Source organism: Conger conger, chromosome 5, assembly GCF_963514075.1.
Source record: "Conger conger chromosome 5, fConCon1.1, whole genome shotgun sequence".
NCBI lineage: Eukaryota > Metazoa > Chordata > Actinopteri > Anguilliformes > Congridae > Conger > Conger conger.
The window spans coordinates 15,606,779-15,630,985 of NC_083764.1; the positions used below are offsets into that span (position 1 = coordinate 15,606,779).

At 39.5% G+C, this 24,207-nt stretch overlaps 2 protein-coding genes across 2 annotated transcripts in view; one reads left to right on the forward strand and one right to left on the reverse strand.

Annotated features, from left to right (window-relative positions):
- Window positions 1-1,493: 1,493 nt before the first annotated feature.
- On the reverse strand, window positions 1,494-14,114 carry frk (fyn-related Src family tyrosine kinase). The gene is made up of 8 exons (XM_061243118.1): window positions 13,439-14,114; window positions 12,017-12,138; window positions 10,488-10,651; window positions 9,752-9,920; window positions 7,850-8,008; window positions 5,735-5,916; window positions 4,272-4,437; window positions 1,494-3,267 (listed from the first exon to the last, which is right to left on the reverse strand). The coding sequence occupies exons 1-8, from the start codon at window positions 13,822-13,824 to the stop codon at window positions 3,065-3,067; spliced, it is 1,551 nt and encodes a 516-aa protein (XP_061099102.1). The 5' UTR covers window positions 13,825-14,114; the 3' UTR covers window positions 1,494-3,064.
- A 1,727-nt stretch (window positions 14,115-15,841) lies between these two features.
- The window catches only part of nt5dc1 (5'-nucleotidase domain containing 1), a 63,030-nt gene continuing 54,664 nt past the window's right edge, over window positions 15,842-24,207 (forward strand). The window contains exons 1-6 of the mRNA XM_061243119.1: window positions 15,842-16,224; window positions 17,171-17,262; window positions 20,450-20,521; window positions 20,907-21,016; window positions 21,870-21,949; window positions 23,714-23,795. Of these exons, the coding sequence (XP_061099103.1) occupies window positions 16,132-16,224; window positions 17,171-17,262; window positions 20,450-20,521; window positions 20,907-21,016; window positions 21,870-21,949; window positions 23,714-23,795 (529 nt within the window). The 5' untranslated portion in view covers window positions 15,842-16,131. The remainder of the gene's footprint in view (window positions 16,225-17,170; window positions 17,263-20,449; window positions 20,522-20,906; window positions 21,017-21,869; window positions 21,950-23,713; window positions 23,796-24,207) is intronic.

The following is a 24,207-nucleotide window of genomic DNA, read 5'->3' on the forward strand; positions in this document are numbered from 1 at the left end:
GCGCAATATGCAATGTATTTGCCATTTATTTACTGGTGGTACTTTGTTGCATGTTCTGCATAGAACTCAATGCGCAGAAACCGGATGCTATCAAGTTATAATCAGACCTGGGTGAAATACGCAATGGCTTTGGATTCAAAAACTTTTATACAATTTGCTGAGCTTGTCTGGCATATGGACCTATGAAATACTCTCAAAAAGTGCAATCCCTTCCTTCTGGTCCTCTTGGTCAGCTCAACTGCACAAGATCAATGGAGTGCAGAAAAGTATTTGAATCCAAAACAATTACAATTACAAATGTTTATGATAGTGTTATGTCAACTTTATGGTGAGGGGTTCAAGTAAAGTGTTACCGGTAATATCTCCAAACAGCTTTCCACTCAGTGGTAGACTCCAGGGAAATCAGGAGACAAATAGTTGCAGGAGTTGTGTTCCTGGTCGCTTCACTTCATACAGGTTCAGCCCAACTTCCCAAAAAATCAGCAGCAGGAGGATTATGGGAAATGCTACGTTCTAGCTCCTTGACTGTCAAACCATTTGAAAATCCAATTGCTCTCTGGTCCCATAGACTCTCTCTGACACACACAGAAATTGTATGCCACTGTACATAAAATTTAATCCAGAGCTTGTTATTGACATTTATATTTGAAAATACAAAACTTGTAAAGCATTGTAAAGCATGATGCCCAGTCCTATGTTCCATGCATCAGTGTAGATAGAGGTAGTCTTTCCAAAAATGTGTTACTTTTTCAAGGAGCAACGACACAATCTAACACAAGCCCCACGCTGACAATAAGACGACATTGGATCATCTTCTGGGGGGTTTTTTTCCATATAAAACAATCTTTACAAAACTTGTCACCTTATCCAAATCCGTCTACACAGTCTAATCTGTTTTTATACCCAAAGAAAGAACCAAGCATTTTAGGTGAAAACTTGTGTGTAGCTGAAAGTGATCCAAGATATTCATGTACTTTCATATTCATTAAAGTACAACAGCATATAAAGCACTGTCCATTCTGTTCAGTGCACATATGCAGAGATGCCATTTCAGATTAAATAAATAAAGAATTCACATGTTAATATTGTTCCTTTTCTCCCACCACATTTCGTTTTCTGAAATCATGGTCTAAAAATGCGTATTTGGACCAATTCTGTTACACCTAGAATAACCTGCCGTACCTTTATTAAAATTAGTTCATTTTAAAATTAGGCTCAGGCCATGACAGAAATTACTTATAAACTTAGAATGTGTTAGCACCACCATGTGGTAAAGAAGGAGAACTACATGAGCATGATTCATGCAAAATGTTCTGTGGAGTGATGATTATGGTCATTAAAAAATAAATAAATGACAAAGGTTAATGATCACTTCTGGTTAATAATCACTTGAGTTTAATTGTCTTTAAACTACAAAAATATGAAAGGTTTAGCATTACCATACAATTCTTACAAATGATTTACAGTTGTGTGCAAATGATTAAGACAACACATACAAATGTTACAATCTTTAATTAAAAGTGAATTAGCAACCACTGCAGATATTCTCTTAATACAAAAAAATATATTCTAACACAGGAATCATTCTTACAGCACTGACACAAGTAGCCAACACTGAAATCTTTAGCTTTTACACAATGCAAGCTGAACGGGGTCGCAGGGGGGCTGGAGCCTATCCCAACATACATTGGGTGAAAGGCAGGAATACACCCTGTACAGGTCGCCAGTCCATCGCAGGGCACACACACCATTCACTCACACACTCATAACTACGGGCAATTTAGACTCTCTAATCAGCCTATCCTGCATGTCTTTGGACTGTGGGAGGAAACCGGAGTACCCGGAGGAAACCCACGTAAACACGGGGAGAACATGCAAACTCCACACAGAGAGGCCCAAGCCGACCGGGATTCGAACCCAGGACCTCCTTGCTGTGAGTCATGTATTTTGTTATGTTACAGTAAATTTATACATAGTTAACTATTCATATCTTTTATAAAAATATGTACATTTTTAGCTCATATTTTAAATAGGCTACCAACAAATTCTACTAAACTTGTAGTATTGTTCAATATATAGGGATAAAATACTTTACAGTATCCAAATAAAGTTTATTCTATAATTTAGTTGAACACACCTAAATCCATTTTTCAAATATATTTCAGTCCAGCAACATATTCAGGAATGTTATCATCTATGATTTGGGGAGGAAAAAGCATGGTGGATATATTATGAAGTTAATTTTGGTGTGCTACAGTCTGTCTGGTTATTCTACCAAGCCTCTTTGCAAGTGTGTACATGCACATGCTCATTTTGAACTTAATAAAAACCTATTCTGGATAATCTTGCTGCAAGGCAAAAATATTTTTAACTAAGGAAATTTATTGTGTATGTCTTTAGTGGAGACTTAAACCAGTTAGATGAGAATCTCAAAAGGTTCCAGGATATGAAACAGGAAAATGTAATGCACTTTTTATGCAGAACGGGGATGACTCAAATCAACTACTTGACACTGAGCACAAACTACGCCCTTAGTTTACTGTAAGAGAGTGTGAATGCCAACAGAAAAAACTGCAAACATGTTGACCGCAACACTGCCATTCTTACACAAGTCCATGTTACCTGAAGGCCTACTGATACTAGACTCGGTGCAGACATTACAGTATTGAAGAAACTGCTATAGCAATGGCAATCTTCACATTAACAACATAATCACAGTAAGCAGCTCATGCAAACATGCGTTTAGCTGCGATGAGGGCGAGGCACCGCTCTGTTCCTGGAACAGATCACACCCTACTGCAGTCTATTTATTGTTCCTTTCCATTCCACACCACAGAGCAGAATAACTGGAATGGCAGCCATTTTGTTGCCTTTGGTGGTTTCTTCATTGCACAATTCCACTAGAGCCATTTAGAAAACACTTCTGGAAAATAGGAGGAATTCTTGTCCTTTGATGTTTCAGTTCAATAGTTAATTAGTCAAATATACATGCATCTTCAAGTACCAGTTTTAAAACATTTCTGGTTCTGTTATTTGATCGGATGCATGTAGAATGTACCTGCACTTAGCGGCCGTTGTCATAATTAGTCACCTCCGTGTCAAAGAAGTCCTCAAGCCTCCACTGCAGTGTCTCAAATGTTGGCCTCTCATATTCATTCTCCTTCCAGCAATCGTTCATGATATCGCTCATCACGCCGCGACAGTTAGCAGGACAGGGCATCCGGTATCCGGTGGACAGCTTCTGCACCACCTGGTAGTTGGTCATGGCTGGTTCAAGAACAAGGACGATGATTAAAAAAACATGGCTTAATCTTGAAGATGCCAATCTTCCTTTTACTGAAGGAAATACTCACTATTACAAAGTCAGTCCAGTGAACAGTCACTTACCATTATATTTAATCTAGCATGTTCTTGTAACAAAAAACACATTTTCCAAAGTTACCTTAGGAATTGTAAAAATGACATGTTTTTGTTCTTTTCAGCTTATCATGTCAGGATGTTTCCATTACTACATTTTGACAAGGCTTAACTACAATTAGCTGCAGGGCATAACACTGACACAATATGGCCTCCTCTCCTCTCACCCTCCCCCAACCACCGAATGAGGCTCCTTATAGAAATGCAATGCAATGTGTAAGGTGGGATTCTACAACTGCAACAATCTAAATATACACTTTAGATGCATATTTCCCAGCAGTGATTTTCCAAACATGTTCTGCAACATCTAAAAGTGGCAGCAATTTTATTTGTCAAGTGTTGCATTATTGCAACAAAACATTTTAATTCTATAAATGTTCCACGACTGTATGTACACTCAGTGAGCACTTTATTAGGTATTTATTACTTATTTCTTAGACTTATTGGTCTTCTGCTACTGTAGCCCATCCACTTAGAGGTTTGACATGTTGTGTGTTCAGACATGCTGTTCTGCATAACACTGACAACTCACTGACAACAGCTGGATGTTCGCTGGAAACTCTGGAGACTGTTGTACGTGAAAATCCCAGCATATCACAGTTTCTGAGATACTCAAACCACCCCATCTGGCACCAACAATCATTCCACAGTCAAAATCACGTAGATCTCATTTCTTCTCCATTCTGACATTTGGTCTGAAAAACTGCCGAACCTCTTGACCCATCTGCATGCTTTTATGCATTCAGTTGCTGCCACATCATTAGCTGATTAAATATTTGCATTAACAAGCAGGTCTACCTAATAAAGTGGTCACTGAGTGTACATCCCATCTCACATGCGAAAGCATTCCTTACTTGGATATGGCATCTGTCCGTAGGTCATGATCTCGTACAGGAGGATCCCGAACGACCACACGTCGGACTTGATGCTGAACTTGTTGCCGTGGATGGCCTCGGGTGCCGTCCACTTCACCGGGAACTTGGTCCCTTCTTTGACGTAGTACACTTCCTCATCCTCCATCTTTTCCAAAGGAAATCACAAGTGTTAAGACTACACCTTTTTCAAAAGAAAGGGAATCCTCTTAGTAACAAATGTATGGCAAAGGAGCCACAGGCCTCTACATGTTGAATGCTGAGTCATATGCAGAAAAACAGGTTTAATAGTAATAATAATTTGTTATTTAGCGAACACCTGCATCCAAAGCAACCAAAGGGTCTTGCTCAATGGCACAACACCAACTTTCTGGGTCCCAGTCATGCACCTTAGCCACTAGGCTACAGGCTGCCCAGACTTTCCCGACAGAGCAAGCTATAGGAGCTTCACGTAACCTGTTTCAAGATGCCACTGCTTTAGCGACAACAGTACCTTACTTTGTAACATGTGGGTGGAAAACCAAGTGTGGGAGACCTCTCCTTCTCTGTCCAGTCTCATCAATTGTCCTCACCAGAAAAATTTGAGTGTTAATCCCCAGTGAAATGCATTAACAGCAATGGTGACTACAATTTATGTGAGGCGAGGGTTTAAGCTTACTGCTTAACTTTATCTTTAAGTAGAGAATTTTAAAAATGACATACTGTAGTTATGTGCCAACTCCTTTATAAGGAACCAAGCTGCTACAAATTGAGTTTCAGTTTAGAACTTCGTTATTTGAGTTGTCCATTTGGATGCATTCACTTTTTAATGCTTTCTAACATATCTATATAACGTGCCTTATAATACACTTCCCCACAGAAAGGGGTCCTTAGAAGGCCATTCCATATGTGAGAATTCAAGGTCCTACAGGTAAATAGGAAGTGTATTCCGCACACATTGTGCAAAATGAGGCTTGAATTAAGTAACCTTGACCTTGTTACTGTGTAAGGTCAGCTGGTTAAATATGAATGATGAGAGCTCACATTCTCAGGCCTATGAACAGCCATTTCACTTTCAGACAACGGGAACTCAGTTGCAATGGGGAGCCTACAGACCCACAACAACACTGGCCGCCCGATGTGCAGAAAAACGTATTCTAACACCGTGTAAGATCAAAACCGAGAGATTCTAATAAATCAGCAAAACATGATACTTATGAGGTAAATGGGCAGTGAAAATGTTGAAAAATATTATTTTATTTTAAATAAATGACACATTTAATTCCCCACAACAGTCGGTATTCTGTAATACTGTAATTCTGTAAGCAATGCAAGTCTCGCTCAAGAAGATTTGAAATTATTACATTTCGAGAAGGGACATTTAATTTGGGAGTAATAAAAACTTTGAGTGTAATTATATCTGTCGCAAAAATCTACCATTTTGTCTTGGGTCATTTCGTCCTCACCTTGAACACTCTGGCCAGCCCGAAGTCCGCCACCTTGCAGGTGTTGTTGTCCCCAACCAGCACGTTCCTGGCCGCCAGGTCTCTGTGGATGTAGTTCTGCAGCTCGAGGTATGCCATCCCAGCAGCCACTTGGGCAGCTAATTCTAACAGTTCTGGGACACGCAGCTTGGCTCCCTTGTCTTCTGCATGATGGAAATATGTTCTGTAAGCTCCTCAATGTTCTCTAGCCAATGAAATGGTACTCCACTAAAAAACCTTGGTTAGGAAGGCATACTGCGGTCATGCTCACAATTAAATTATCTGCATGTATTAAAGCATACGTATTAAGTACCGCAGTAGTTTGACGTCTCCTTTCTTGCCTGTCTATTTTATGGACCAGTCTCTTAACGAAGCAGGTGTAAGCACTGTGATTTCTTTTGAAGCAAGTTATCTGAAAAAAAGCCAACGAGTACTCGAAAAATAAACACCATGCCAAGCACAGACCGCACTTGCACTTGTCTGCCTAGTGCAATTCACTCAGCTGACAAGTGCAGTGCCCAACCAGAAACATCTAGTTTTTTTATATTTGAACATATTACCATATTACCATATAACCAAATAACATTTATTCTAATCAATTTGCTGATTTACTGACCCTAGAAGGGCATTACATATTTCACAATTCAAGGTCCCACTGGACAAGGAGAAATGGATTCTGTTCCAATGAGACATACTGTATCAAGATGAAACTTTCTGCTTTGTGTCGCTCTTGAAGGTCAGCTTGTGAAATATGAATGATGAGAGTGGAATATCTCAGGGCCACGAAGAGCCGTTTGACCTCTCAAAATGACCATCTCTCTGACAAGCAATGACAAACTGACTTTCATACAGCAGGATCTCAAAATAATTCAGCAGTTGCTAGTGGGTACCAACATGCCAAAAACAGCACTGGCTGCCTGACAACCGCACACACACACACACACACACACACACACACACACACACACACACACACACACACACACACACATACACTTACACATACACCATAATCTACAAAGAATGAATGGCATTGCCATGGCTGTTCAGTAATCTGATGCTTCGTCATGGCATTTAGTCTGAAGAAGAGGCAGAGGATGACACATCCGGTACCCCCGGTAGCCATCGAGCCATAAAGATTAAGCTTTCTGCTGAACTTCACCACTCCTACGACTGAATCTTATCATTTTTCCATGATGTCATTGAGGTGAACGCACAACTTCCTAGACATGGTTAGACACAAGGTTAGGTACAGTGCAAACCTTGGCAGAGTCATTTTCATATTGGTGTCTGTCCCAATCCAATATAATAATTTCTTCCTCACTCCACATTTCTACAATTACTTATTTTCCACAAAATTCATCTATAACTATTCTGGGTTTGTGACCTTTTTTTTATTTCTGTTCAAAATCCTTTTCTTTTTCTTTTTTTCTTCATTTTTACAAGGTTATGGATGAAGCCTTGACTTCAGCACTAATGGCAGGGTAAATTTCTGTGTGTAACCAGAAAAAATAACATATTTCACACATCCGTCAAAATATACAATAACAAATAGTGAATAATAAATATGAAAACTGTCAATTGAAATGCAATTATTATTACAGTGAAATGACAAACGGAATGGTGGCCGAAGATTTGTCAGAACTTTAAAGCAAAATAAACAGGCAGCATTGTTTGGGAAAATCAGAATAATAATAATAATAATAATAATAATAATAATAATAATAATAATAATAAATCAGAATAATAATATGAAAAATATACTTAATAAAAAATTATTTTAAAGGAAATGAGATGTTTCAATAAGCTCATTCCTTGTTTCTTACCTCACCCTAACAATGAGTCATGTGTCACGGCTGTAATTATTTGCATTTCACGTACATTTAATTTCCTTGAACAAAAATCAAGTTTTACAAATGGTTGCCTCTCGCTAGCACAAAAGCAGCTGTCGGGAAGGCAGTTGGAGATGACATTTGTATCGGGGTTGGCGTAGCCATGATTCCACACTGCGTGGGAGGAATGGGTCTGTGTTGTGTCAGTGCTAATGATAGTCATGAGGCGGTCGGAGCTTGAAACATTTCGGGTGGGTGTGCTTACTCTGGAGGTACTCCAGCAGGCTTCCGTTTCTCATGAGCTCGGTGATGATGTAGATAGGCTCCTGCAAAGTGCACACGGCGTACAGCTGGATCAGTTTCGGGTGCCGTAGTGTCTTCATGATCTGAGCCTCCCGGAGGAAGTCCAGAGGGTCCATAGTACCTAATAATACAAAGAACACAACAACAATACTATTATTCTTGCAGTTAGTAGTAACCTCAACAATATTCATAATATACAGTGGCTTCAGTACGTATTCATACTTTTTTTTACTGTATTGTAGATTTAATTTTAAATGGATAAAAGTGCCATTTTTGTACATCAATCTACACTAAATAACCAATAATGACAAAGTGAGAACAACAGAAATTGTATACAATTTTCAGGTTTATACATCTTCAGGTCTCTCCACAGATGTTCTATGGGGTTTTAATCTGGGCTTTGGCCGGGACACTCAAGGATAGTTAGAGATTTGTCCTGAAGCCACTCCAGCATTGTCTTGGCTGTATGCTTTGGGTTATTGTCATGCTGAAAGCTGAACCATCACCCCAGTCTGAGGTTGGTGCACTCTGGAGCAGGTTTTCTTCAAGGACCTCTCTGGATTGGGCTGCATTCATCCTTCCCTCAAATCTGACCAGTCTCCCTGCTGCCAAAAAGCACCCCTGTAGCACGATGTTGCCACAACCATGCTTCACCTTAGGGATGGTATTAGCCAGGTGATGAGCAGTGCCTGGTGCTAGACATAGTTTTGGCATTCTGCCCAAAGATTATTGTTTCATCAGACAAGAGAATCTTTTTCCTCATACTTTAAATGCCATTTGGCAAACTTCAAGCAGGCTGTCATATGTGTGGCTTCTGTCTCTACCATAAAGGCCCGATTGATGGAGTACTGCTGAGATGGGAGAACCTGCCGGAAGGACGAGTACTTCTGAAGCTCTGTTAGAGTGATTGTTGGGTTCTTGGGTTACTTCCCTGGCCAAGGCCCTTCTTGCCCGGTTAATCAGTATGACCGGGCGGCCAACTCTAGGAAAAGTCCTGGTGGTTCCAAACCTCTTCAATTTTAACATTATTATGGCCACTGTGCTCCTGGGAACACTCAAAGCTCAATAAATGACCTATGCCGTGCCACAATTTTAGGCTACTAAAATATCTACTGAGAGATCCTTGGACTTCATGGCTTGGTTTTTGTCCTGACAGTGTGAATTGTGGGACCTTATATACATAGGTGTGTACCTTTCTAAACTATGTCCAATCAATTCAATTTGCCAAAGGTGGACTTCAATCAAGTTCTGGACACATCTCAAGGATAAAGCAAACAGGATGCATCTAACCACAATTTGGAGTGCCACAGCAAAGGGTCTGAATACTTATGTAAATGAGGGATTTCAGTTTTTGATTTTCAATAAATTAGCAAAAATTATTATTGAGTGTAGATTGAAGGGGAAAATGGCAATTATATCCATTTAAAATGAAGTCTACAACAGAATAAAGTGTGCAAAAAGTAAAGGGGTCTGAATGACGCGTAGCAAAAGTACAAAACAATGACATAAAATCAGTATGTCCATGTGCAGAATGTACTGTAGGAGGCAGTCTGTTCACCTTCCAGGTAATTGGTCAATTCTAATGGTTGAATTTCATTATTCTCTAACTGAACTACAGTATGTACTGTACCTTCCAAAATCTTCCAAAGACCTATCATCTTTTAGAAACATTAGAAACCTATAGCTGAAAAACATTTAGAAAGCAGTAGTCAATCCACTTCCGATTTTTTCTAATTATTATTTTTTCAATTAACCCAATCAACTGACCAATAACTGATGAAAAAATTTGAACAGTGGGACTGTCACTAGCACAAACCCGAATGCTCTTCGGTTTTACTGGTGAAGGAGAGCCAGGCGTGTTTACCGGGTTTCAGAGTCTTCACTGCCACGGCGGTGGTGCCGTTCCACAGTCCCTCGTGGACCTCCCCGAACTGCCCTGCACCCAGCTTCCTGAGCAGCCTGATGGAGTTGCGGTCGATCTCCCACTGGTCCACCGTATTGTAGGACAGGCCGTGGGTCTGGGGCGCTTCCAGCTGCAGAGCGGACCGGAGGAAGGTCAGGGTCCTTCTCAGCACAAATCAAATCCTCTAATCTCGTACTGCAAACACACTTGTCAGTGGAAGTATGGTCCACCTTCAAGGTTACTGGATGGTTCTAATGGCTACGTTGCATTCTATGCTAAACTTATCCCGGCAGACCACTTGTGGATCTATCAGAATTTATCAGTTTCTCGGTTTTAAGTAATGCCTTTAAACTTTTTCAGATTGTCGTGATATCATTCAGTTGAATTATGAAACCAACAGCAGAGTTCACTTTAAAAATGATCCCAAATAAATATTTATGCATATGATATATTTTCAACTAAATATTTTACGGTATTTATGTCCAAACTCTTCTGCATAAAAAAAAAGAATTTGGCTTTACTGGCTATGGTTTTGCTCTGCATTACTCCCTAAATACTATGACATAACACATCTCAAGTTCTCAACAAACAACAGCTAAACAGAAACATAATACTGCATCTGGCCTGTCTCACTGATTGCACATACAGTACCACAGTCGATAAAGCACATAGGCAAACAAGTTCAATTATTTCATACCTTCTTACATGGTTCACGAAGACGCACACATAGACCATCTTCGGTTTTCGAATAGTGCTCTACAAGTTCCTTTAGAGTCTCAAAACTTCTTGTTCGGGACACAAAATAACCTCCTGGCTCAAGTTTCCGCAATTTGTAATGTTTAACTACTCCGTTGTCCAATACTGAAAAAAAAAAAACACACACACACATTAGTGAATTCATTCATTAAAATGTCAAAAAGGTATACTATACTAAATGACTTCCCTTTGTTTAAGCTAATTTAATTTAATAGCATGTCCTTTATTTCACAAACCTGCATATTGGAAGTCTGATCTGAGCTTTGTACTGAATAACGTATTCTGTTCTGGCACTTCATGTACTCCTGTACACCTTGTTATCCTAGTTATATTCTCTTTGTGTCGTTTGCTTTAATGACCATATAAGTCTCTTTCGGTAAAAAGGCAACCAAAAAAATAAATATCAATGCATTTAAAATGAATTATAGCACAGGAATGGCAGATTTCAGAGTCACTTTGTGGGAACTGAATTAGTATGAGGCACCAGAGAGGGAGAAGTTGAAAGTGCAGAACGTTGACTTAAGGCATTTAACGAGGAAGGTAAATGTTCAGTGCTTTATGTGCAGAAACCTTTGTCAAAGTTCAAAAGCACCCCTGAGCTTCAGTGCCAGGATTCAGTACAGTACCTGATAAAATACCTGGCCAGATTTGCAGCAGCATCAGATAACATGGACATTTTGGACATTTTATTTATACTTTTTCCCAAACACTAGTTTTTCTGGTCATCATTAGCTAGAATAACAACTATTCATTCATTCATTCATTCATAACACAAAAATAGCCTACTATGTAAATTCATTATGACAAGATTACTCAAAATAAGAATGGATAATAGTCAAATTAAATACCTATTCTGTTCTACTCATTTAAAATACAATTGGAATGATATAAATACTGAAAGTATGCAATTCATACTGACATTATACATTGATACATCGTACAATATACCATAGAACAGAATGAAAAGGCAGTTATCAAAATTAGTCTTCAGCGGTTATCTCAACACACACTTTTCTTTTATGAGAGCAGAGGTGTCCTTTGTTCTGATTTATGACTTTTTGTCCTTCATTAGTAACTTAGTAACACAGTACTTTATCAGAACAAGTTTAAAGCTATGGGTGTGAGTTTATCAGAAGGAGGAAATACTATTGCATGCAACCAAGAGCCTAGAATTCTTTGCAAGCCAACAAACTCACATACTGTCGGAAAACTATAGCTCCAAAAACCACTTTTAAAATCTTGTGACAACACACATAATGAAATAAAGTATAAAGGTACCCCATACAACAGCATTTGGACCAAGATTTTGGCCTTCAAGGCACACACCACCTTCTGTCTTTGTTTTTATTTGTGTAACAGGGTCAACCTAATGTAGGTCATGCTTTTGATAGGTGTGAACAGCCAGAAACCTGCAAGAGTTTCACCTATTTAAAATATAAAAAACCCAGAGCATCGAGTGTGGGGATTTACCAGAGAGAGATAGCTCTCCTCTCTGGCTTTCACACTGCCTGATGAGAAATGCTCCGTGCTTGTTTCCTTCAGAAATCAGCATCTTCTCGGCATCCGCCCTCTTTGTGTCTGGAAAATACCATCTGTAATCAATAAATAAATAAAAAAATCATGATTTGTGGAGACGTTTTAGAGAAAAGGCTCAGAACTCACAGTTATGTCTTGCACCCTAGCAGTACTCCACACAGACCTTGGCTCAGAAAAACCTGGGTGTGCTCAGCTTAATTTTAGGACTTGTCAATCAAACAGGATAAAAATAAATAAATCAAGGCTTTGCAGTGATCCTCATTTTAATATTAGATCCCGGCTTCTTATTTTCTCACTTCTTTTCCCTCCATGTATGCTTTGAAAAGCACCCTGTAACCATCACATATAAAAATCCAGAAATTAGATTTGATTCAATTCAATGCTTGGTCCTTGATCAGTATAATCTCAAACGTCAATTAAAAGCTGAAGCATAGATAAGACTTCACACTTGGCAGTTCCTTTTATTTTGTTCTCAGCAGGGTGGATTTCATTGGAGTTAGCATCCACAGATGTGCAAACTTCTTCTAAACCAAACATGCAATTCTCAGGCCATATATTCTGTAAAATAGTTTTTAAAACATGTATAAAATATGCGTTGGAAACATGGGTAAGGTTGTTCTATTCTGACCAACTACTGTAGCTTTAAAAAAAAAAACTTTACACTTCAGAAATTCATTGTGCTTGATTTTGGCAGAACAGGTGGCCACATATAGCTACCCGGTCAGACTGGTTTCTTTACATATTTACTGTGGTTCTCTCCTTCGAGTTTTGATCACATGATTCGTCTGGGTAAATGTCAACTAAAATGGGGTATCTGATTAAGCTACATACAGTTTTTTTGTTTAGGCTTGTGTGCTTTGTGCTTTCTAGTGGAATTCCTATAAATTACTTCCTACCCTATTCCTATGAACTTTAAACTCCTTCTCTTAAACCATGCTTTTAATCATTAACCAAACTTTAGTTCCGCGATTAATTATTCCTGTTACTTAAGTGTGAGACAAACAGTAGTTACATAAATTCCTCAAAATTACTGAACTATCCATTTTATGCTGCTTTCAAGCAAGTATGAAAATGTAGTTATAGCCATTAAATCTAAAACTGTCAACTAAGTAGCCTACATTAGCACTGAGTGGAATGAGGAAATCACAGTCGTTATATGCAAACTGTCCTTTTTTGATTCTACTGAGAAAAATCTATTCGAAATAAATAAAATGGACCAATTTTTCAAAACGTTTATCAAAAAATATTATGCGCTATAAACTTATACAAACGTAAAAATGGTTTTCGCAGGAGAAGAAAGATTTGTTTGTATCCAAACATAGGAATGATTTTGAATAGATATAGAAGGGTACTCACGGCTCGGCGTCCAAACTCTCCACGGGTGCCACATAATTCGCCGGAATGTATCCCTGTTCGTTTGCAGAGATTCCAGTGAGTGCTTTGGCTAACCACCATTCTCCGGCACTTTTATCCAGAGCTTCGAGCTTGTCCCCGGCCCTAAAACTCAAATCATTCTCAGTCCGAGCAGTGTAGTCGTACAAGGCGATGTAGATGTATAGCGGGTTCTTCGCGGGCACTGGCGGTAGTGGCCGTGACGGTGTCTCCCCCACATGAGGATTTATAATGACTATGTCTGGCTTCTTATCATTGACTCTCTCGTCGACGGATGCAGAAGTTTTTAGACACGGAAAAACAGTCTGCACACATGTGTCGCACCATTTTCTGACGTCCCTGATGTCCATTCTGATTCGGCGTTGATTACATGAAGTAATGCCGTAAAACAATAACGTTAGGAAAAACGGTATGGTATATCCATCAGTTGCTAGCTAATAATCTATTCAAAGTACTCAGGATTTGTAAATGTAATGCTTGGATTCAAGTCACAATGTTCCATCCAGTCCATTCCCGAAACACTTGCTAAAAGGCCTAAGTGGAAAAAAAGTTATGAGAACACTCCTTGGCCCGTAGTAAAATGAAGGCGTTATATTTCGCCTGGTTAGCAAATACTACTGCATTTCCTGGAGAACGCACTCTACAGTCACCTGCACCTGTATACTCTCAACATAACCCGCCTAGCGACGGCGTTAACTGTTGCGTCGCACGCCTTGAAATACCTGTTTTGCATTCCTGACGTGCTGATAAAAACAGTTACGTCAAGTTCACAGACAGCTTGTGTTTGAGTATGAAATGTCCCTTAAATGCTCCTTGAAAATTTTATTCAGTAGCACAAAATATTAGATGGCAAATAAGTATTGAAAATGCTTAAACATAGGCATGCGTTTGTCGTATGCTGATCTACTAGGCATATACGACTTTCAGACTTGACTTAAGTTCGAACAGAAAGGAAGAAAAATCAGCTACAGTGGTACTCTTAACTCAATTAGCAAAAGGCTCAAAGTGGTTTCATGCAGGACGCAATCAACACTCCTGAACTGGTGTTTTCAAGGCTTACAAAAATAGATTTAATCCCAAAAAACCCTAGCGGTTTGCTGCAATTATGGATACATTTCAACATTGCGCTTTAGCAGATCAGTGTCGTATCATGTGACCCATAATAGGCCAAAACGCTTATGTGGCCGAAAATACCGTGTTAATGAAAGAGGAGAGGACAATATAGGCAGACTCATTCGAACGAACAAAGGCCCAAAATTCTGAAATACAGAATCAGCTGTTTACAACAGTGGTGTGTAGAAAGACATCACTGAAATCACATCGAACCTTGAAGTAGACGGGCAAAACGCCATGCTGGAGTTGGCTAAGAACAGGGAGATGATTCTAGTTTGGGCACATGATTACCAAAACTGGACAATTAAAGATTGGAAAAATATCACCTGCTATGATGAATATCGATTTTCTGCTGCAACTTGAAGATGGTAGTGTCAGAATTTGATGTTAAAAGCAAGGATCCATGGATCAACGGTGCCAGCTGCTATTGGTGGTGTAATGGTATGGGTGCAATTCCAACAAAGCAGCTTTGGGATAAGGTGGAACAGGAGGTTACTTCTTATTAAAATAATAAAAAAGGAAAAAGGCCCTGTGGAAAAGTTATTTAATTTCTTGCTTTTGGAATTTTCCCCCATTCTTCCTGGCAGAACACCTCTAGCTCATAAATATTCCCTCGACCTCCTTGCTCAGGCACCATACCTACGGCATGTTTGAGATCTCTCCACAGATCTTCAGTAAGTCTTTAAGCCCTGTACATACAGTGCCTGTCAAAAGTAAGGTAACAGTAACATGAACAATTTGTTGTTTTTAAGACACTCACGCAGTCAATCAAACACATATCTCTGAAGTAGTACTTCATAGCACATGCGGTTGTGCTGGCAGGTACTTAAAAATAAAGATTTGGAGAGTATAATATATATATATATATATATATATATATATATATATATATATATATATATATTTTTTTTTTTTTTTTTTTTAAATTCGTTTTTTATTATTATTACTTTATTGCAGCAAGTATACATACAATAATTTCAAGAATAAGTTCACAATATGTATACAACTTGAACACAATTCCACAGTCATAAATTGGATTCACAAACACGCCAGGGGGACTGCAGAGTATAATATATTCTGCCAACATTTCAATAAACTTGGGGAATAACTGTGCGACACGCTACCTGAAGTATGTTTTTCAGTAGGTATGGTATACTACGGTATCTGGTGCGCATCGGTCTACTGCACTACGGTACTATCACCCGGAAGTTACTTAAATTACGAGATTTTCCCATTCCAAATTATCATCCGTAATATGTCAAAGGCCTGCAAGATAGACATCTAAATATATGTCTATCGGTAATACAAAGTAGCAGCTAAATTTTAGCCTGAACATTTCAAGTGAAAACGAACTCAGACGTGCTATTGTAACGGTGCTTCGCTGTGTATGTAGAGCCACCCCACGTGTTGCCGTACAGACGAATGTATTGGAGGCTGCGGGTACCCTGATTGTAGCAGTCTCTGTGACATTGTCACATACAGGTCCTTCCACGGCGTGCAAGTTCAGATACCTAACGTGTTAATTTCGCCGCTAACCTGACACAATGAGCGAGCACTTCTCTCTGTCAGACTGTGATGTTATTGGTTTTGATTTGGACCACACTCTCTGTCGCTATCATTTAAAGGAAACCTCCAGGGTGAGTTCTGATGAGAATGTGTCATTAGCCTTATGTTCCAGTTCTGTAAAACACTTAAAATATATACAAGACGAGGTAGTGCTGCTCGCTAGCTTTAAAATTGTATGTGTACTTCAATCCACTTCTATGTTAATCATCTATACATCGGTTATCAGCTATATAGTTAGTGCTCGTGCTGTCTATAGCTAGCTGTCTTGCTTTCGTAATCATAGCTAAGTTAGCATGTTGCGCGCTGCATGCAATGCAGAGATCACTACAGACAGCTAACTTACGTTGCAAAGGTTAGCTGGTGGATTGTGCGCTGACGGTTGAGGCAACATTGCTGATGCTGCACAGTGATAGGCCCCGTTTGGATATCTGATGACGAACGAGATACTATGAAGAATAGATTTTTTAAAGCACTTTTCAAATTCGCAACTGCTTCGTGTATAGGAATGCAATCGTAGACAAAATGGTTAGCAACATATCTCGCATTGGCAGTAGTAAATCGCATGTCATGTACAGTTCAGAAATTATAGCTTGTTCCTTGTCAATGTGCAATGGGATGGCTTCCACAAGATCTGGTATATCATGCGCGCTGGAAAATATCTTGATATCGGGTTACCAGTTTATAGAATTGCATGAAGACAGTTTGGCTGCTGTGTAACTTTTTTTGTCTATACCCTGGTGGAAATTCCAGCTTGGTTCTAGCCTGGTTTTATTCTGGTCCACCAGGTTAAAAGCTGGTTTGGAGATGTACAGGCTGGCAACAAGATGCTGGCAAGACAGCTGGTGGGCCAGTGTGGTACAGACAACAGACCATCACCATATTCAAGATGGTATACAGCTGGAGCAGAAGCCGGTTTCAGCTAGATTCCATCTTGGGCTGGTAGCTGGAGTTTACACCAGGGTGACTCATTTTTCACAATGCTCTCTTCCAAATTATACTTGATGTCTTCCTTTGCAGCTGATCTATGAGAGTTTTGCCAGGTATTTTGTGGAACACAAGAACTATGACAAGGACCTGCTGACTTTGACTCCTGCCTCTTGGGATTTCTGGTAAGTCTTCATTGTGCATTGGGGAATATTCAAGATATTACATAGATATCTACAATTTCCTCTGTTTTGGTGGATTTAGCGGCCACCCATGGTGACTGGTGGTCATAACAGGCCTATTCTATACTTAATAACATGAGGACACGCTCCAAAACACAGCAGCATGAGTTTCCTTATGAGCACATCCATTCATGAGAAGATACCGACGACAACAGAATATTTAAGTAAACAGAAGGCCGAGATAGTAAGAGAAAACAAGGATAATAACAGGACAAATACAATAACTGAAGAGAGACAATAAGCTGTTGTCGGCCACAGTAATATTATACTGCAAATAACGCCTCTTGTATTTATGCCGCTCAATCTCTTCAGCGTCACTGCTGGAAGTATGTGTCACGCAAACTATGCATCTCCACGCTCGCAACACTCGTTTCTTCCATAGGTTCCCATGCATACATTTCCACACAAGGCAGGAACGGTTGTCCCTCCAGTAACCAAGGTTTTAATACAGTGGTGTGAAAAAGTGTTTGCCCCCTTCCTGATTTCTTATTTTTTTGCATGTTTGTCACACTTAAATGTTTCAGATCATCAAACAAATTTAAATATTAGTCAAAGACAACACAAGTAAACACAAAATGCAGTTTTTAAATGAAGGTTTTTATTATTAAGGGAGAAAAAAAAATCCAAACCTACATGGCCCTGTGTGAAAAAGTGATTGCCCCCTAAACCTAATAACTGGTTGGGCCACCCTTAGCAGCAACAACTGCAATCAAGCGTTTGCGATAACTTGCAATGAGTCTCTTACAGCGCTGTGGAGGAATTTTGGCCTACTCATCTTTGCAGAATTGTTGTAATTCAGCCACATTTGAGTGTTTTCGAGCATGAACCGCTTTAAGGTCATGCCACAGCATCTCAATAGGATTCAGGTCAGGACTTTGACTAGCCACTCCAAAGTCTTCATTTTGTTTTTCTTCAGCCATTCAGAGGTGGACTTGCTGGCGTGTTTTGGATCATTGTCCTGCTGCAGAACCCAAGTTTGTTTCAGCTTGAGGTCACGAACAGATGGCCGGACATTCTCCTTCAGGATTTTTTGGTAGACAGCAGAATTCATGGTTCCATTTATCACAGCAAGTCTTCCAGGTCCTGAAGCAGCAAAACAGCCTCAGACCATCACACTACCACCACCATATTTTACTGTTGGTATGATGTTCTTTTTCTGGAATGCGGTGTTACTTTTATGCCAGATGTAATGGGACACACACCTTCCAAAAAGTTCAACTTTTGTCTCGTCAGAGTATTTTCCCAAAAGTCTTGGGGAACATCAAGATGTTTTCTGGAAAAATTGAGATGAGCCTTAATGTTCTTTTTGCTCAGCAGTGGTTTTCGTCTTGGAACTCTGCCATGCAGGCCATTTTTGCCCAGTCTCTTTCTTATGGTGGAGTCATGAACACTGACCTTAACTGAGGCAAGTGAGGCCTGCAGTTCTTTGGATGTTGTTGTGGGGTCTTTTGTGACCTCTTGGATGAGTCGTCGCTGCACTCTTGGGGTAATTTTGGTCGGCCGGCCACTCCTGGGAAGGTTCACCACTGTTCCATGTTTTCGCCATTTGTGGATAATGGCTCTCACTGTGGTTCGCTGGAGTCCCAAAGCTTTAGAAATGGCTTTATAACCTTTTCCAGACTGATACTTCTCAATTACTTTCTTTCTCATTTGTTCCTGAATTTCTTTAGATCTCGGCATGACGTCTAGCTTTTGAGGATCATTTGGTCTACTTCACTTTGTCAGGCAGGTCCTATTTAAGTGATTTCTTGATTGAGAACAGGTGTGGCAGTAATCAGGCCTGGGTGTGGCTAGAGAAATTGAACTCAGGTTTGATAAACCACAGTTACGTTATGTTTTAAACAGGGGGGGCAATCACTTTTTCACACAGGGCCATGTAGGTTTGAATGTTTTTTCTCCCTTAATAATAAAAACCTTCATTTAAAAACTGCATTTTGTGTTTACTTGTGTTGTCTTTGACTAATATTTAAATTTGTTTGATGATCTGAAACATGTGACGAACATGCAAAAAAAATAAGAAATCAGGAAGGGGGCAAACACTTTTTCACACCACTGTATATAGAAATTAAATTAAACAATGCAAATGGTCAGGAGCCGCGGTGGCGCAACAGGCTAAGACGCAGCAGACTTGCAGTTGCAGTTTGCTGCAGTTGCACACCGGGGACCGGGGTTTGATTCTCGGCTCACGTTTGGCGGGCTCACGTGGGGCAGCAATAATTGGCTCGCTGCTCCAGAGGGAGGGACTTGGCAGGGTTATTAGATCGCCGCACAATAAGCACCTCGGGCGCCTCGGAATCACGGCAACGGGCACGAGACGAGACGGCTTGAAGAAGGCATGTCCCTCTCATTTGGGCCGCCGAGGGACGGGGTATGGGCGGTACATCTAATACGACTACCTCCAATTGAATCAGACGAGGTACAATTGGCTACCAAATTGGGAGAAAAAGGGAAAAATTTAAAAAATTTAAAAAATAAAATAAAATTAAAAAAAAGGAAAAAAAAAACAATGCAAATGGTCTCAATGGTCATTGCTAGAGAAATGCCAGTAGGGTTATCTCTCAAATACGGTATTTGTTCATACAAAGAAATCAAAGAATGAAGGGCTCTTTGGTGGCATGGCATAGTGATGGTGAACAGGTTCCAGTTGCAAGGAGGCGCCATTTGCAATCCCAGCCAGTGTCAACTGTGGCCGAGAGTCCTGCGGAGAAGGACTTTCAATCTGCACGTTATTCCACTATTCATGATGCAGCATTGCAGCTGTAGCATCCCTTGTTGATTTGGCACCTACAGCTCGCCTGCACAAGCTACAAACATGCAGTCTTCAGGAGCAATGGCTTACCAGCTCAGTTGGCAGACTGCTGTGTGAAAAGAAGTAGCACCTTTATGCTTTTCAGAGATTATGGGTGGTTGCTTGCACCTCCACAAAAATTACAGAGGATATTGCAGCCACAGGACAGCCTGAGCGATAATTCGATGGACAGATTGAAAATATTGTGCAGGCTCATGGGGAAAACACTATTTATTTAGATGTGCGCAGGGGTCTCTTATGACCACATAGGTTTAGTGTATATTCCTTCAAGTAGCAGTCATAACATATGGCAACAGGTGCCTATTATTTATGTTTTTTTAGTTTTAAGGGCTTGGTGGTGGACCTGGAAGATGGAAACTTGATCAAACTGGCTGAAGATGGAACTGTTCTAAGGTAACTGTTTGATTTATATTTGTTAGTTATTGTAGGTTGCATATAGCGTTTATGGTAGCTTTGTTTATAGTAGAGTGACTGCATTTGATGTTAACGCCCTTGTTATGTTGGAAGCTGCTGCATAACTTAATACTCTAACCATATCATTTTCAGTCACTGTAGCTTTATTCTTTACTTAGCAGATGTCTTATCCTGGGCAACTTGCATAAATTACATGACTAACTGAATTTTTATGCCTAGACCTTAAGCAATTCAGATTAAGTGCATTGCTCAGGAGTACAAAAGCAGTTTTCCCAAGCAGAATCCCTGAAACCCTCTAGTTACAACTTCAGTGGTCTCATTACACGGCATGTGCTATGTTGCTGCATTTTTCAACATTTTTTAGAGCAACCCATGGGACCAATGAACTCAGCACAGAAGACATTTTTAAACATTATGGCCCAAAGAGGGAGTGGAAGCATTTTGATAGCCTCAATACCTCATACACAAGATCAGGTATGTTTTCCCCTTCCAATATGAGTTCAATTAAAATAAACAGTTTATTGTTAACTTATATTTCTTTACATAAATCAACATTTTAACATAACTTGTTAATGTATATCAGTGAATGCAAGTTGGTTAACCCCTTGTGACCACTTGGACTTCATGAAAAAATGCTCTTGTCTCAAAAATGATTGGATTTATTAACCATTTCCCTCATACTGAAATATTAATAACTGTTTTCCTTTTATGTTATCACTGTTCTTTGATGCCTAATTCCCTTGAATGAAAGAAGTTATACAGTAAATGTAAGCCCCATAGTTTGTATTGTGAATTATGAAACATCTAAAAAGACCTTATCTAAGAGTGCCATATGGTTCTCTTGGGCCTGAAGGGGTTAAAGACTGTTATGCTGTGTGTGGAATATTTCCTTTTTGTCTTTTGATAAAGTCGTATTTGAATAGTTTGTGTAATGTTGCATTTACATTGTTATTACTTAATTGGAATATACCGTCTTCCTTAAAATATGTAACCAAATTAATATTATTTAATATCATCGAATGGGTTACAACCTTTCATTTGAAATCAATGGAAAACTTTACCCTCAGATGTATTTTTGAACTGTGGCCCATGGCATAAACAATGGGATCCAGATATAGCAAAATTATTATGTTTTGCTATATTTGATGTCTGAATAAATACACTTTTAAATGCTAATATTTATAATTTACTTGCACTCATAATCAATGTAAGATTGAGTATGGCACCTTTAAATCACTTTATTTGTACGTTGTTGTCTAGAAATGAGTTTTTTTTTCCCTTTTGAGCAAAAGTGAGAATTTCTGTGTTTTCTTTTTTACTCCTTCAGTAAAATATTATTTTTATGACAACTATTTTGACCTACCTGGAGCTCTTCTCTGTGCGAGGATTGTGGATATGCTGCACAAGGTATGTTCTTTATGTGTTTACAAGGTATTGTTAAATGATTCTGAGCACAGTCCCAGGAGACATGCTGGGTGGTACACGTTTGACCCAGGCTTTTAGGTTTCAAGATATTCTGCACCTCGAAGCCCACTGGTCAGCTGGGGGCCTGCAGTCTTTCTGTACCTCCTACATGTGTAGCAGTTATGTGACGCAATGACTGAGCAGGTTATTTTCGGGAGATTCTGGTGAAAAGTGTGAAATGTAGTGGCAGCTGGCATTTTGGATGGGCTGTATGCTAATCTGCTGTTCTAAATGAACTCAGGGCATTGCAGAGATGGGGTTGGACTACAAATGTGAAAAAAAAAAGGTTCTGATAAGTTTGTTAAAAATAATTGTTTGGTGGTTTATAACAGATGGCACTAAAGCATACCTGAACACATTTTCACATTACCTATATACACTCACTGAGCACTTTATTAGGAACACTATACTTATACTGGGTAGGGCCTGCCTTTGCTCTCAAAACTCTCTGTTCTTCATGGCATGGAAACATTCCTTTAAGATTCTGTTCCATGTTGACATGATTGTATCATGCAATTTGTCAGCTACAGATTCATGCTGCGAATTCCCAAAGGTGCTCAATTGGTCTATTCATGCTGTTGGTGCCAAATTCCCACCATCTGTATGCCTCAGCAGAAATTGAGATTCATCAGACCAGGCCAAGTTTTTCCAGTCTTCAACTGTCAAGTTTTGGTGATCCTGTGCCAACTCTAGCCTCAGCCAAGCTTTCTTTTCTTGGCTGACAGAAGTAGAACCTGACATGGTCTTCTGCTGTTGAAGCCGTCCACCTCAAGGTTCGATGTGTTTTGCATTCTGTGATTCTTTTCTGCTCACCACAATTGTAGCCTTTCTGTCAGCTGGAACCAGTCTGGCCATTCTCCACTGGCCTCTCTCATCAACAAGGTGTTTTTGCCTGCAGAACTGCCGCTCACTGGATGTTTTTTTCCCCCGCACCATTCTGAGCAAACTCTGGAGACTGTTGTGTGTAATCCTAGGATATCAGCAGTTACAGAAATACTAAAACCAGCCTGTCTGGCATCAGCAATCATGCCATGGTCTAAATCTGTGAAATCGTTTTTCCCCCATTCTGATGGTTGATGTGAAGCTCCTGGCCTGTATCTGCATGATTTTATGCACTGCACTGCTGCCACACGATTGGCTGATTAGATAATTGCATGAATAAGTAAGTGAATAGGTGTTCCTATTAAAGTGCTCAGTGAGTGTAGATGTATTGTGCTTACAAATAGTAATAATATATCAGACTATATCATGTAATAATCTTGATCTAAAACTTACCATGACTGTAGCTCCATTCAATCCTCCACATAATCCATTCTTTGGGTCTTTGTGTCAAGGGATCAAAATGAGATTTAAAATGATGAATTAATTTAATTAAAGCTCAACCTAATACGCATACATTTTGCCACCAATAGGTCCCTATCTCTACAGACTAACAACCTAGCCTCTTTGTGTCATGTGTGTTTTCTGGGTTACAGGCTGTAGTATTAACAAATACATTAATTAAGCATGAAATTAACTTTTAATAACTAACTAACATATTTGTTTCATGATATTTATACATTAGCAAACCATGGGATGAACGCCAATTCATGAAACCTTATTGTAAAGTGTTACCAAAACCTTTATGTGTTGAGTCTGAAGTCTGAAACATCCAAGGTTAATGACCTGCTATTATGCTTGTTTGTGCTAATTTGTTATTGCTAACAGCGTGGAAGTGAGGTGACCTCAGATATTTGGAAAGACATGCTTGCTGCCATAGATCACAATTACAATACATCAGCATTTAAAGGTAAGTTAAGGTTGTTTCTGCTATTCCCACTGTTGCTGTTTAAATGAAACAACTCTATAGTGAGCTCCAGAATTATTGGCACCCATGGAGAAAAAAGGCTGCATATAATAAACCACGCGGTGATGATCTATATTTTATGTTCAAACAAACAGGAAAACTATATACTTTTATTTCAATACATTTACTGTCATGTATCAATGTTTTTAGTATTCTCGTTCTTTCTGAAAACCACAGGTGCCACGATTATTAGCACTAACAATTATTGTGGTCAAACATCCCTCCAAATGTGTTCTCTCACCTTATCACCTGGGTCTTTCAGTGCACTTATCCCTGGTTATGGGTATGCACTTTGCACTTTATTGTACGTCGCTCAGCATCTGCCAAATGCCATTAATGTAATGTAATGTAATGT

What these genes read in the sequence shown, in the direction of transcription:
- frk (XM_061243118.1), bottom strand. Translation starts at nt 13,824, where the DNA reads ATGGACATCAGGGACGTCAGAAAATGGTGCGACACATGTGTGCAGACT. An exon ending in AGGAGAGCTATCTCTCTCTG is followed by an intron (nt 10,652 to 12,016) that starts GTAAATCCCCAC and finishes TTTTTTTTTCAG; the next exon opens with TATTGGACAACGGAGTAGTT. An exon ending in GGCTGGCCAGAGTGTTCAAG is followed by an intron (nt 4,438 to 5,734) that starts GTGAGGACGAAA and finishes CCTTTGGAAAAG; the next exon opens with ATGGAGGATGAGGAAGTGTA.